At 43.2% G+C, this 15,162-nt stretch overlaps 1 protein-coding gene across 4 annotated transcripts in view; it reads right to left on the bottom strand.

Annotated features, from left to right (window-relative positions):
• LOC134349770 (presenilin-1-like) overlaps nucleotides 1–14,383 on the bottom strand; it is a 137,599-nt gene extending 123,216 nt beyond the window's left edge. Inside the window, exons 1-2 of one of the 4 annotated variants that reach the window (XM_063054641.1) lie at nucleotides 14,278–14,383; nucleotides 5,463–5,597 (exon numbers count right to left, since the gene is read on the bottom strand). In XM_063054641.1, the coding sequence (XP_062910711.1) occupies nucleotides 5,463–5,549 (87 nt within the window). In that variant the 5' untranslated portion in view covers nucleotides 5,550–5,597; nucleotides 14,278–14,383. Of the gene's footprint in view, nucleotides 1–5,462; nucleotides 5,598–13,624; nucleotides 14,181–14,211 lie in introns of those variants that run through there. The other 3 variants (XM_063054632.1, XM_063054622.1, XM_063054650.1) reach the window with 3 other exon arrangements.
• Nucleotides 14,384–15,162: the final 779 nt, after the last annotated feature.

Genomic DNA, 15,162 nt, shown 5'->3' with positions numbered 1-15,162 from the left:
GAAGTATTGTGAGTGGGTCTGGGCCCCTTATCTTAGAAAGCATGTACTGATACTGGAGAGGGTTCAAAGGAGGCTCTCAAAAATGATTCCAGGATTGAACAGCTCGTCATATGAAGAGCGTTTGATGGCTCTGGGCCTGTGTTCACTGGAATTCAGAAAAAAGAGGGGAAACCTATCGAATGGTGAGAAGGCTTGATAGTGTGGATGTGGAGAGGATGTTTCCTATGGTGGGAGAGTCTAGGATCAGAGGACACAACATCAGAAGAGAGAGATGTCCTTTTAGAACGGAGTTGAGGAGGAATTTATTTTGACAAAGAGTGGTGAATCTATGGAATTTGTTGCCACAGGCAACTGTGGAGGCTAAGTCTTTATGTATATTGAATAATGTATCTTGGACAATGGACTACCGAACTGGTTGAACACGGTTGTGCAGCTTTAGGGCTGTGTGTCAGACACGGCTATAATCAGCTCATCAGCACTGGAGCCCTACAAGGGGCTGTATTGGCTCCCTTCTTGTTTTCCCTGTAAACCTCAGACTTTACATATAATACTGAGTCATGTCATCTGCCGAAATTCTCTGATGACTCTGCAATAGTTGGGTGTATAAAGGGAGAACAGGAGGATGAATACAGGGCCCTGGTGGAGGACTTCGTCAAATGGTGCAAGCTGATCATCTGCAGTTCAACATCAGGAAGACAAATGAGATGGTGATGGACTTTAGGAACATTAAGCCTGCACTGCCCCCGTTACGAATGATGGTGAGGACGTGGATGTGGTGAGGACCTACAAGTACCTGGAGGTGCACCTGGATGACAGACTTGAGTGGAGCATCAACACAAAGGCTGTGTACAAGGGCCAGAGTCACCTCTAATTCCTGAGGAGATTGAGGTCCTTTGGAGTATGCAGGCCTCTTCCTCACATGCTCTATCAGTCTGTTGTCACCAATACAATCTTCTATGTGGTGGTGTGTTGGGGCAATGGCATCAACACGGGTGATGCCAACAGGCTCAATGAACTGATTAGAAAGGCTGGCTCTGTTATAGGAGTCAAAATGCACACACTGGAGGCTGTGGTAGAACAAAGAACCCTACAGAAAATCTTGGAAATTCTAGACAATGTCCCTTACCCTCTGCCTGCCACCTTGGCTGGACAGAGGAGGACTTTTAGTAATAGACTAAGACAACTGCGCTGCTCTAAAGAGCGCTATATGAGGTAAATCTTACCCTCAGTCCTTAGACTCTATAATGACTCAACCTACAGCCCCCCTCCTGTTAGACTGTTTGAAGTAACTTATTTTTTTTATTCTTTCTTACTTCCCTTCTAATATTTGTATATCTGTGCACTCGTAATGCTACTGTGACACTGTCACTTCCTTTGGGATCACTAAAGTATCTACCTACATTTAAGGCAGAGGTTGTAGTTTCTTGATTAGTCAGGGTATGAAGGGATACGGGCAAGGCAGGAGATTGGGACTGAGGGGAAAAGTGGATCAACCATGATGAAACGGTGGAGCAGACTTGATGGGCCAAATGCAAGAACACTCCAGATCTTACAATTTTCCCAACTACCTGTGGATTCTAACTACATTTTGAAATCACGTTACCCAACCTCCAAGTAGCGATTCAATTCGTAAAATTTGGAGCAGCATTCATGGGCCTTAAAAAAAAATTTATGGAGCTGCTGCCTGACAATTAGTGTGATTCAATCCTAATCTCCACTGGTGTGCACGTAGCATTTGCACATTCTCTCAGTGAATGTGTGGGCTTTCCCCAGGTGCTCTGGTTTCATCTCAGATCCCAGGGATGTGTAGGCTGGTAGGTAGTTTGGCCACCGTGAGCTGCCCCTAGTGTAGGGAAGTGGCAGAATCTAGGTGGAGTTATTGGGAATGTGGAGAGAATAAAATGGGGTTTGTGGAATGAGTGGCTGGTAACCTACTCAGCAGTCTTAAGGACCTGTTAAAGTGCCAAGGGCTGAACGGGAAAGAATATGGTAAATAACTGATCTATTGTTGTCACACGTAGAGGTACAGTGAAAAGGTCTCGACTTGCCTTCTGTTCATACAGATCAATTCAGAGCATTGAGGTAGTACTTAAAAGAGAAAACAGTGTTACAGTACAGAGAAAGTGTAGCATAGGTAATAATATGGCGCAGTTACATTGAGGTAGATTGGGAGGTCAAGAGTCCATCTTATTGTAGGAAGAAACATTCAATTGCCTTATCATAGCAGGAGATAAGTTGTCCTTGAGCCTGGCTTCAGGTTTTTGTATTTCCTGCCCAATTTGGGGGGGGGGGGGGTGGGAGCAGGGTTTGGTGAGAAGAGAGAACATCCATTGTGGGTGGGATCAATTTTGGCTGCTTTACTGAGACAGCAAGCAGTACAGACAACGTCCATATAGAAAAGGCTGGCTTCCACAATGTGCTGAGCTGTGTCCACAATTCTCTGCAGTTCCTTGTAGTGATGTGCAGAGCAGTAGCCATGTGAGGCACCCAGAGTGATGCATTGTTAAAAATTGGTGAGGATCAAGTTTCTCTAGCCCTCTGAGGAAGTAGAAGCGTTAGTGAGCTTTCTTAGCCATGGCGTCAATGTGGTTGGACTAGGAGAAAATATTGGTGATGTTCACACCTAGGAAATTAACCCCATTACCTCAGCATCATTGATGTAAGCACATGCATGTGCACCCTTCCTCTCTTCCGAATTCAAAGACCAGCTCTTTTGTTTTGCTGACATTCAGAGGGAAAGGTGGTTGTCACGACACCCTGTCACTAGGCTCACTATCTCCTTCGACTCATCATTTTTTGAGGTAAGTTACTACCTGCAAGCTTGCAGGTGGAGTTCGAGCAGAACTGAGCCACGCAGGCGTGAGTGGAGTAAGAGGCTGAATTTGCAGCCTTGTGGGGTGCCAGCGTTGAAGATAATCATAGAACAGGTGTTATAACCTAACTTACTATAGCAGTCAGTTGATCAAGGATCCAGTTGCAAAGCAAGGAGATGAGCCCCAGCTTTGGGAGTTTGGAGATGAACTCGCTTGGAGTTATAGAATTGAAGGAGAAGTTGTAGTTAATACATAGTCTAGCATAGGTACCTTTATTGTCCTGATGCTGCAGAGAAATTAGCGTAGGACCAGAGAGACGGCCCCTGCCAGAGACCTGTTTTGGCAGTAGGTGAATCGCAGTGGATCTCCAGGCCGCTAGAATTAATGGGTGCCATGACTAGCCTCCTGAAGCTCTCAAGATTATGAATGCCAGACCACTGGAGGCAGTCATAAAGGCACATTACCTTGTTTTACTTGGGTACTGGTATGATAGTGGTCTTCTTAAAGAAGGTGAAGACCTCAGACAGAAGCAGAGAGAGATTAAAAATTTCTACAATACCCCAGGAAATGCCAACCTACTACTCCCAATGTGATGTTCAGTACAGACAAATCACAGAAGAACTGGTGAAATTACAAACTATAATAATAGTGAAAAGTTCAAAGCAAATTTATTATCAAAGTAAAGATTTGACACCATATACTATGCTGAGATTCATTTTGTTTCGAGCACAGTAGAATAAAAAATACAATAGAATCAATGAAAAACTACACATAAAGACTGACAAATAATCAATGTGCAAAATAAGATTTGTGCAAATACAAAGTAATAAGAAGAAATAAAAGATTGCTTAGTGAAGAGCTCAACCCTAAAGTGAAAAATAATCTAACTGAATAGCACAAATTAAGAAGTCTGAAAAATCTGCAAGAAAAGTTAAGGTGATGAATGGGTTGTTTAATAAAGCCAACACATTCTTCGCCAAAGCAGAACCTCCAACCCAAGTCATTTGGAAAGGCATGAATTGGCAGCACCAGTATACAGATGCTCTCTCCATGGATCAATCATGAGAAACATGCAAGCTTACGATCCACTGGATTAAACTATGTCAGAGATGTGCTGACTGCAGTAGTATCAAAGCTTTAACAATGTCACATTTTTAAAATATTTTTTAAAGATCTGGGCATTACAGGCAAGTCCTGAATTTATTGCCTATTCCCAACTGTGATTTATTAGATCGTTTGAGGAATTTTAAAGGTTAATGACTCTTGGTGGCTCAGACTGACCTCTGGATCAGACTCATGAAGGAGGTCAGATCTTCTTCCTTGAAGGGCATTAATGAATCAAACTATTTTTTTACAACAATCTGATGTACTTGGTGTCATCATTACTGATGTATCTCTCCAACACAATGCAAAATCCACACTTTAACCATATACAAATAACGTGAACATACAGTGGAGAAATAAATTGTACCAAATATACTGAGACCCAGAGAAAAATAAATAATTCCAGATAATATTTGGGAATATCTGGAATGATTATTATATATTGGAATAGAAAGGAAAAAATATAATTTAAGTTGAAATAGGACATAGAACAGTAGAGTACAGGAAGAGGCCCACGATGTCTCTGCTGACTAAGATCCCAAAATGTTATCCCAAAAGACTGGATGAACTGGGCTTGTACTCGTTGGAATTTAGAAGATTGAGGGGGGATCTGATTGAAACGTATAAGATCCTAAAGGGATTGGACAGGCTAGATGCAGGAAGATTGTTCCCGATGTTGGGGAAGTCCAGAACGAGGGGTCACAGTTTGAGGATAAAGGGGAAGCCTTTTAGGACCGAGATTAGGAAAAACTTCTTCACACAGAGAGTGGTGAATCTGTGGAATTCTCTGTCACAGGAAACAGTTGAGGCCAGTTCATTGGCTATATTTAAGAGGGAGTTAGATACGGCCCTTGTGGCTACGGGGGTCAGGGGGTATGGAGGGAAGGCTGGGGCGGGGTTCTGAGTTGGATGATCAGCCATGATCATAATAAATGGTGGTGCAGGCTCGAAGGGCCGAATGGCCTACTCTTGCACCTATTTTCTATGTTTCTATGTTATAACAATCTAATATTGAAACAGAGTAACCTCAGATTTAGCTGATTGGAGGGGAAGGTCATCAGCACTTGAATTAGAGACAAAAATGTAGAGCAACAAAGATTAAATAAAATCAAGCTGAACTGATCCTTAAGAAGGATATTCTACTCCTGGACATTTAATGACTTCAACCCTAGACAATCATTAACTTGATGTCAATAACTTAACGTCATTGCTCCTCATTGAGTGAGCCCATTATATCTAGACTTTTATATAGAATAACACATTAAAGGTTACTGGCTATCATGCCAGTGACAACCCTTTGGTAGAACTCTCCACTTAGCCCCACTTTTTCCATACAATCATTACTCAATTGTTTATCTAACTCTCCATCGAAAGTTACAGCTGAATTTGCTTCTAACACTTGCAAGCCAGCACATTCCAGATTGTAAGAAGATAAAATGCTCTTCTCATCTTCCCAGCCCACCCAAAATCTAATTTCCTGTCAACTTCCTTAAATTGATATGCTCTGGGCACATGGTGTTAAATCAGAAGAGATAGACATCTCACCGAGGTGTTCTGAGTGTTTTCTGAGGTAGTTTCCTTTGGCTGCCCAGCCTGAAAAGCAGGCACAATCTGAGCAGATAGTTCCGACATTGGGATCAAGTATGTCTCACTCGTTAATGTGGGTGATTCACTTTCTCACTGAAACAGATAATGAAAAAAATAACAATTTTAGTTATCTGCTCACAATCCTTCATCTGACCACCACGCTTTAAGATGCCCAATAAAATTAACTTTTCCTAATGATTCAATTTCCTTAATGACTTGTAGGCACAGACAGCTACACCAAATGCAATCCTATCACCTCCAAATCACAGATTGAAAGCCTCAGAATTAGGAGCACCTCTGCCCTTCTCAGACTAGAGAGCTACAAGCAAGGCTGTATTCAATTGGGTTCTTTAGAGTCAGAGTCATAGAAAAGTACAGTGCAGAAACAGACCCTATGGCCCACCTAGCCCATGCCAAATCCAGTTAAACTGCCTACTCCCATTATCCTGCACCAGAGCCCTCCATTTCCTACCATCCATGTACCTATCCAAATTTTGCTTAAACATTGAAATCGAGCTTGCATGCACCACTTGTACTGTCAAACTCATTCCACACTCTCATGACCCCGAGTGAAGAAGTTTCCCCTCATGTTCACCTTAAACCTTTTACCTTTCACCCTTAACCCATGCTCTCTGGTTGTAGTTCCACCCAACCTGAGTGGAAAAAGCCTGCTTGCATTGACCTTGTAAATATCTCTCATCATCTTGTATATCTCTATCAAATCTCCTCTCAGTCTTCTAATTTCTAAGGAATAAAGTCCTAACCTATTCAATCTTTCCTAATAATTCACGTCCTCCAGACCCAGCAACATCCTTCTAAATTTTCTCTGTACTTTTTCAACTTTACTTACATCGTAGGTGACCAAAACTGCACACAATGCTCCAAATTAGGCCTCATAATGTCTTATACAACTTCAACTTAACACCCCAATACTTCTGTATTCAATACTTTGATTTACAAAGGCCAATGGGCCAAAAGCTTTCTTTACAACACTCTCTACCCATGATACCACTTTCAATGGATTATTGACCTGTATTTTCAGATCCCTTTGTTCTATCACACTTCTTCCGTTCACTGTGTAAGACCTACCCTGGTTGGTTCTACCAAAGTGCAACGGCTCACATTTGTCTACATTAAATTCCATTTGCCTCTTTTTCCTGCTGATCCAGATTCCTCTGCAGGCCACGATAATCTTCCTTGCTGTCCACTATACCTGGAATCTCGGTACCATCCGCAAATTTGCTGATCCAGTTAACTACATTATCATCCAGATTATTGATATAGATGACAAGCAACAGACCCAGTGGCATTCCACTGGTCACATGCCTTCAGTCAGACAGGCAACCATCTACTACCACTCTGGTCCCTTAGAATACTTTCCAATAACTTTTCCACTACTGATGACAGGATATAATTTCCTGCTTTATTTTAAGAGTCTTCTTAAATAGCAGAATATTAGCTATCCTCTAATTGTCCGGTACCTCAACGGTCGCTAAGGATGATTTAAATATCTCTGCTAGGGCCCCTGCAGTTTCTGCAATTGCCTCCCACAGGGTCTGAGGGAATACATCGTCAGGCCCTGGGGATATATCTAGCCAGATTTGCCTCAGAACAGCAAACACCTCCTCCTCTGTAATCTGTTCAGGGTCCATGACCTCACTGCTGCTTTGCCTCGCTTTTGTAGACTCTGTGTCCATCTCCTGAGTAAATGCAGATGGAAAAAATCCATTTATGATCTCCCCCCCATCTCTTTCGATTATCATTCTGATCTTCCAGAGGACCAATTTTGTCCCTTGCAATCCCTTTACTCTTAATATATCTGTAGAATCCCTTAGGATTCTCCTTCACCATGTAACCTCATGCATTTGATAAGGTGCCACACATGAGGCTGCTTAACAAGATAAAAATCCCATGGTGTTACAGGAAAGATACTGGAATGAATAGAGGAATGGCTGACAGGCAGGAGGCAGCCGGTGGGAATAAAGGGGGCCTTTTTTGGTTGGCTGCCAGTGACTAGTGGTGTTCCTCAGGTATCAGTATTGGGATCACTACTTTTTACATTGTCAATGACTTGGATAATGGAAATGATGACTTTGTGGCAAAGTTTGCAGATGATACAAAGATAGATGGAAGGGTAGGTAGTGCTGAGGAAGCAATGCGATTGCAGCAGGACAAATTGGAAAAAGGGGCTAAAAAGTGGGAGATGGAGTACAGCGTTGGGAAATGTATGATAATGGACGTGAAGACTATTATCTAAATGGGGAGAAAATTCAAACATCAGAGGTGCAGAGGAAATCCTTGTGCAAGACTCCCAGAAGATTAATTTACAGAAGGCAAATGCAATGCTGACATTTATTTCAAGGGGAATAGAATATAAAAACAAGTAAGTAACGCCGAAGATTTATAAGACACTAGTCAGGCCATATTTGGAGTACTATCAACAATTTTGGGCCCCATATCGCAGAAAGGATTTGTTGTCATTGGAGAGGGTCCAGAGGAGGTTCATGAGGATGATTCCAGGAATGAAGAGGTTAACACATGAAGAGCATTTGGCAGCTTTGGACCTGTACTCACTGGAATTTAGAAGAATGCGAGGGGATCTCATTGTAACCTACTGAATGTTGAAAGGGCTAGATAGTGTGGAGGTGGAGAGGATTCTTCCTCTCACAAACAAGTGAAAATATGCAGATGCTGGAAATCCAAGCAACACACACAAAATGGTGGAGGAACTCAGTAGACTAGGCAGCATTCATGGAAAAGAGTACTACAGTCGGTATTACAGGCCAAGGCTCTTCGGCAAGACTGGATAAAAAAAGTTGAGGAGTAGATTTAAAAGGTGGGGGAGGGAGAGAGAAACACAAGGTGATAGGTGAAACCTGAAGTAAAGAGTTGGGAAGTTGATTAGTGAAAGAGGAGGAGGAGTCTGAAGAGGACAGAAGGCCATAGAAGAAAGTAAGGAGGAACACCAGAGAGAGGCAAGGGGTGGGCAAGGAGATAAGGCGAGAGAGGAAAAAGGGAATGGGGACTGGTGAAGGGGGGGGGGGGAGGGCACTACCAGAAGTTCGAGAAATCAATGTACGTGCCATCAGATTGGAGGCTACCCAGACAGAATGAGAGTGGCCTCATCACGACATATTGGAATGGGAATGGAAAGTGGAATTGAAATGGATGGCCACTGGGAGATCCTGCTTTTTCTGGCAGACGGCACATAGGTACTTGGCGAAGTGGTCTCCCAACCTATGTCGGGTCTCACTGATATACAGAAGGCCATCCCGGGAGGCACCAAACACAGTTTATGACCCCAACAGACACACAGGTGAAGTGTCACATCACCTGGAAGGACTGTTTGGGGCCCTGAATGGGGGGACGTGTAGAGGCAGATAGAACATTAACATAGGCAGACATCAACTGAGGAAACAAAATTTCAAATAGTTAATGTTTCTGCTTAATGATTTGTTCTGACAACCAGCTCACTGACTGGAAATGACAGCTCCTTTCCTGTCCTGACAGATACTGGATCTATCATTTTGTTTCAATCTCCAATTACCAGCATCCAAGTTTGCTGCTATTGAAAGATTAACCTCTTAATTTTGAAAATGTTCAATCAACACCAGCCACAAGAGTTTTCTTTTGGGGTGTGAACTCCGGATTATCATTGCCAGTTGTAATCAGCCATGAATATTCCATGTGATAGATAAGAGGTCCATTAATTCCACCGGGTTTGTGCTGCCTCACATACCATTTCTATATACATTAATTCCTCCATAAATTTATTCTTCCCTATTGCCATTATAGGTGACCAGTCCCACCCCTGGTAATACGGTCAATCAGGTTACTGAAATTCATCCCGACAGAATTGGAACAAAGAACACTACATATCCTTTGTACCATGATGCTGCACCAAGGTTTTAACCTTCTCTTTAAGATCAATCTGACTTCCCTCCTACATAACCCTCAATTTTCCCATCATCCATGTGTCTATCCAACTAGCTGCCTCTATCACCACCCCGGCATGGCGCTCCACATATTCACCCGTCTGTGTAAAAAACTTACCCCTTTAATCCAATCACGTTAAAATTATACCCCCATTGTATTAGCCATTTCTGTCCTGGGAAAAACATCTCTGGCTATCCACTTATCTTGTACACCTCCATCAAGTCACCTCTCATCCCCCTTCACTCCAAAAAGAAAAACCTTAGCTCACTCAACCTATCATCATAAGACATGCTCTCTAATGCAGGCAGCATCCTGGTAAATCTCTGCACTCATTACCTCATAAATAAAATATAACTACCCAAAACTTTGAGATACTGAAAAAAATTCACTTAGGAGTGAGTGAACAAAAAAAAACAAGAAACTAATCTTTTCCTCCAAAGTTGTGCTAGCTGAAAAATGTACAGATGAGGGAGGAAACTGGAGCAGAAATAGAGACTGCACTGCAAGTCACAATTGAACCAGGATTCCTTAAATTGTGAAGTAGCACTTGTACTAAACACACCCACCACATTGTCTCTGATCGAACATTTATAGTAAATTGCAGTAAGACATCTCAGGATGTTTTATAAATTCAGTTGCACAGCATTGAAATTTTGAGCCCATCATGTGCAAAGCCCATGTTTTTGCCCACTTACACTAATCCCTGATGTCTGCACTATGACTATATCCTTCTTTGCCTTGTCTACTTAAGTGCCTTTCAAAATGTCTCAAACATAGACCAGTACAGCACATGATGTTTTTCCAAATTAATTAAATGTCTAACTAAACTACACCCTTCTGCTTACACAATGTCCATCTCTCTCCATCCTCTGCACATCCATGTGCCTACTTAAGAGCTTATTGAATGCATTTTTCATATTTGCCTTCACCATCCAGCACACCAACTCCTGCAGTATTTTCCAGGCTCTATACAAAAAAACTTTCCCTGCACACCTCTCACCTTAAACGCATTAGACATTTCAACCTGGGAGAAAAATGTACCAGCTGCCTGTGCCCTACTAAAGCTTCTGTCAGGTTTCCCCTGAACCTCCACTGCTCCAGAGAAAAGTGTGTTCAAGCTCTCCTCATAACCCACACCCTCTAATCCAGGCAGCATCCGGATAAACCTCTTTCTCACCCTCTCCAAATTCTCCATATCCTACCTAGCATGTGGCAACTAGAATTTAATGTCATTACTCCCCAATGCAGCCTAACTAAAGTGTTATACAGGTGCAACATAGCTCCCCAGCTTTTGAACTCACAGCCTTGATACTTCTGCTTCCGGTAGGATCCCTCCACCACCTCCTCTAGCAGCGCATTAGCCATTCTTACAAAAACATCTTCCTCAAATCCTCTTTAAAACTCTTCCCCCTCATCAGAAACCTATTGCCTCTATTTTAATACCTCTACTAAGGGTAAAAGACACATTACATACCCTTCACGCTTAGCCTATCCAACTCACACCATTCTGGGGAATCTCTTCTGCACTCTCTCCAAGACAATCACATCTTTCTGAGAGTACGATGACCAAAGATGCGCATGATACTCCAAGTGCAGACTAAGCAGTGTGTTGTGGTTTCAATATATCACCCCAGCTTTTATATTCTATTCCCCAAGCATGTCATATGCCCAATTAACCACCCTATCTATCCATGTAGCCATTAGGTATTGGTATCAGTGGAATATCATCAATGAAACTAGAGATAATGATAAAGAAATAGGCCTTCAAAAACATTAAAGGACAAGTGGGAGACAGAAATCCAGGTCTGTAGAGAAACTTCCAGAATTTAAGCCCTACACAGAAGGCATGGCTAAAGGTGATAAAAAGAAAATGACTGTTTACAAGCCTTCAAGACCCCTGTTCAAACTCTGGCTGAAAGGATGTGAGGAAAATGGAAGAGCAGATTATTATTTCAATGGTAAAAAATTGCAGCATGCTGCTGTGCAGAGGGACTTGGGAGTGCTTGTGCATGAATCACAAAAGGTTGGTTTGCTGGTGCAGCAGGCTATCAAGAAAGCAAATGGGATGTCGGCCTTCATTGTTAGAGGGATTAAACAGAAGAATATGAAGGTTATGCTCCAACTGTACAGGGTACTGGTGAGGTCACATCTGGAGTACTGTGTGCAGTTCTGGTCTCCTTACTTGAGGAAGGATGTACTGGCCTTGGAGGTGGTGCAGAGGAGGTTCACCAGGTTGATTCCAGAGATGAGGGGGTTAGACTGTGAGGAGAGATTGAGTCACTTGGGACTGTATTCGCTGGAATTCAGAAGAATGGGAGGAGATCTTACAGAAACATATAAAATAATGAAATGGATAAATAAGAGAGGCAGGAAAATTGTTTCCACTGGTAAGTGAGACTAGAACTAGGGACATAGCCTCAAGATTCAGGGAAGTAGATTTAGGACAGAGATGAGGAGGAACTGCTTTTTCCAGAGAGTGGTGAATCTGTGAAATTCTCCGCTCAATGAAGCAGTGGAGGCTACCTAGGTTAGGTTTAAAACAAGGTTGGATAGATTTTTGCATAGTAGGAGAATTGAGGGTTATGAGGAAAAGGCAGGTAGGCAGAGATGAGTCCCTGGCCAGATCAGCCATGATCTTATTGAATGGCAGAGCAAACTTAATGGGCCAGATGGCCTACTCCTGCTCCTATTTCTTATGACTAAACCCACAATGGGATTTACAAATGAGAACTTCCAAAGTCAGTGTTGAAATGGGAAGCAAAAAAAAATCATTACATTTCAGGAGTGAATGAAAAATGGTGCAAGTCGAGATAGAGGAAGAAAGAATTATAGATTTTGCCTAGAGTTAACACAAGCATGAATGGGGGTTTCAGCATTAGGCAGTGGTAAATCTGGAAAGGCAAAATGTAATTGGAATTAGATTGTCCTGCTGTCAGATGCTAATCTCACTGTCAAATAAGCCATGAAGGTCATGAACAGTCTGTTTCATTTTTTGACAGAGTTGGAGATGGTGGCCAAGGGACATATTTTTTGCAATCTGATGATAATAACTATTACCAACATCAGGTGTTTGATGTTTTCCTTAAATAGGTTCCATTATGATTCTTGTTTTCGCGGCTGTCTGTGGGAAGACGAATCTCAAGGTTGTATACTGCATACATACTTTGATAATAAACGTACATTGAACTTTTACAATATTTGTTGAGAGGAAACGTCTCCTGATCTAGTAACGGAATTTGGATAATCAGTTTGACGGGGTCAGTGACATAGGAGAGATGATGGTGAAGTGGAGCTGGATGGCATCAATTGGCATCTGAAACATGACATATTAAAGTTCAAAGAACACTTATTATGAAAGTATGTATATCATTTACAACCTTGAGTTTGTCCTCTTGCAGGCAGCCACAAAACAGAGAAACACAATAGTACCCATTTTAAAAAACCCTGCACAACAAAGAATGTCAAGCACCCAATGTGTGAAAAAAGGAAGATCATGAAAACAATAAAAATGTAAACAAATAACATTCAGAACATGAACTGCAGAGTCCCCGAATGCATGTTCAGTCACACAGCCAGTCCAAGGTTGAGGCGAGTGCCATGCAGAGTCAATTCAGGGCTGAGGCAAGTAAACGATATTATAAAAATTGTTATAACTTAGATCTGTTTTTCTTGTGAATGCTCTATCTCTGATGCTATGTGCCTGTGAAACTGCTGCAAGTCAGTTTTTCATTCCACCTGCGTGTACATGTGCTCGAATTCATTGTCATATATACACAACTTTGATTTCAGGGGTTACCAACAGGGAGCATGCAGGCAAGAAATAGATGTGGCCAAGTGAAGATGACTAGGACTAGAATCCAATCTGGTAGCTGTACTGGATAAACAAGAATAGAAACAAGGAAGGATAGGCCAACTCAGTTGAATGGCAAAATATTATCAGATGAAAAGTGTGAAGCAGGGTATTCAGTGATGGTTAGCAGTTACCCTCATCCCACATTAGCAAGTTGAAAGAATTAAGATACCAAGTATGTCATACAGGTCATGTGAAAGCACTTAACAATCAATCCAGAATAACTTGTTATTACAGGAACAGCATAAAGTTACTAAATTATTCTCTTTCGTTAACATAACATATGGTATATGTATGTTCCACAGGATATCGACAAGTACATGTTAAAATTCACCTCTTAAGTAATGGCTGGATTCCAACTTTGACCACCTAACATAATTGGAGGTCACGTTTGATGGACACACTCAACTGTTTACTTTCCACATTTCGGTAAAACCAGGTAACACGAATGCTGTTCAATAGCTAACTTGTTTTACTGCTGCTCGTGAGACTAGGTATACAGATTGCTTAAATTTCAGAATCTAATGGCTAAACATTAAGACAGCACAATAGAACCAGTCAGACTTGTTAAATAAAAAGTCCCCAACAAGCTAATTTTTAGAGGGTGAATGACCACTCTGATGGACGAGTTGACCAGCAGCCGGGAGGGGTAAGAAGAGCCGGGCACTGTAGGGGAGGAAGAAAGTGGGGGTGGGGGCATATATTTCAGCCGTGATCTAACAGAGTGACAGCACTCGAGCAGTCGTTCCCGACAGATGTACATCACGGCGGATCCAGGGGAAGCAGGTCCTGCCCAGTCACAGCGGACTGACTGTGGGAAGGGCCGGGGACGGGCTAACACAGAGAATACCGCTCTGCTCCAACCCAAGACAACACATCCGAACTGGGCCCTTACCGCCCCAGCCCCACGCCCCCACTCACGATGAAGAGCCGCTCGGTCACGGCTGACACAACCTCGCAATCACCGGCAGCAGAACCCCAACCCACCGCCGTTCCTGCGCCTCCCGGTGTGACGACACTTCCGGTGCCAAGACATAGCCGCAACACTGACGTCACCGCGTAACAGCCGTCCACCCCGGAGTCGGAGTGTCTCTCTGTCTCTGAAACAGCCCCACCCCAGCAACTGGTCCCTACCCCCCACCCAACACACACACACACACAGCAACAGCAACTTCCCTTTCCGATAACCGGCCCCGGAGTCCGAGAGTCTCTCTGTCTCTGAAACAGCCCCACCCCAACACACACACAACAACAGCAACTTCCCTTTCCAACAACCGGTCCCAGAGTCGGAGTGTCTCTCTGTCTCAGAAACAGCCCCACCCCAGCAACTGGTCCCTACCCCCCCCCAACACACACACACACACAGCAACAGCAACTTCCCTTTCCAATAACCAGCCCCGGAGTCGGAGTGTCTCTCTGTCTCTGAAACAGCCCCACCCCAGCAACTGGTCCCTCCCCAACACACACACACACACACAGCAACAGCAACTTCCCTTTCCAATAACCGGCCCCGGAGTCCGAGAGTCCCTGTCCCAGAAACAGCCCCACGCCAGCAACTGGTTCTCTGTCATAACCTCCCCTTCAATTGGTTCTTCACAGCAATCAGCTAAAACTCTCTCACTCTTCAGTTGCTTCCTCCTGGACAAGCACACTAATATGGCATAAGGCTTCTTCCCCCAGCCAGAGCTACCCCATAAGCTACTCCCACTAGCAGTTGCTCATCCCCTTCTCCCACTCCTGCATTAACACTGAACTCAACAATAATGAAATGCTTTGGGTAGCTGGTTATGGAAGACTACGTGTGCAGGAAGTGTGTCCATCCACAGCTCCTGATAGACCACATGGCAGCACTGGAGCTGCGCATGGACTCAC

Source organism: Mobula hypostoma, chromosome 1 (genome assembly GCF_963921235.1).
Source record: "Mobula hypostoma chromosome 1, sMobHyp1.1, whole genome shotgun sequence".
In the NCBI taxonomy this organism is placed as follows: domain Eukaryota; kingdom Metazoa; phylum Chordata; class Chondrichthyes; order Myliobatiformes; family Myliobatidae; genus Mobula; species Mobula hypostoma.
The sequence above is the reverse complement of the archived record's forward strand: the minus strand, read 5'-3'. Positions and strand labels throughout refer to the sequence as shown.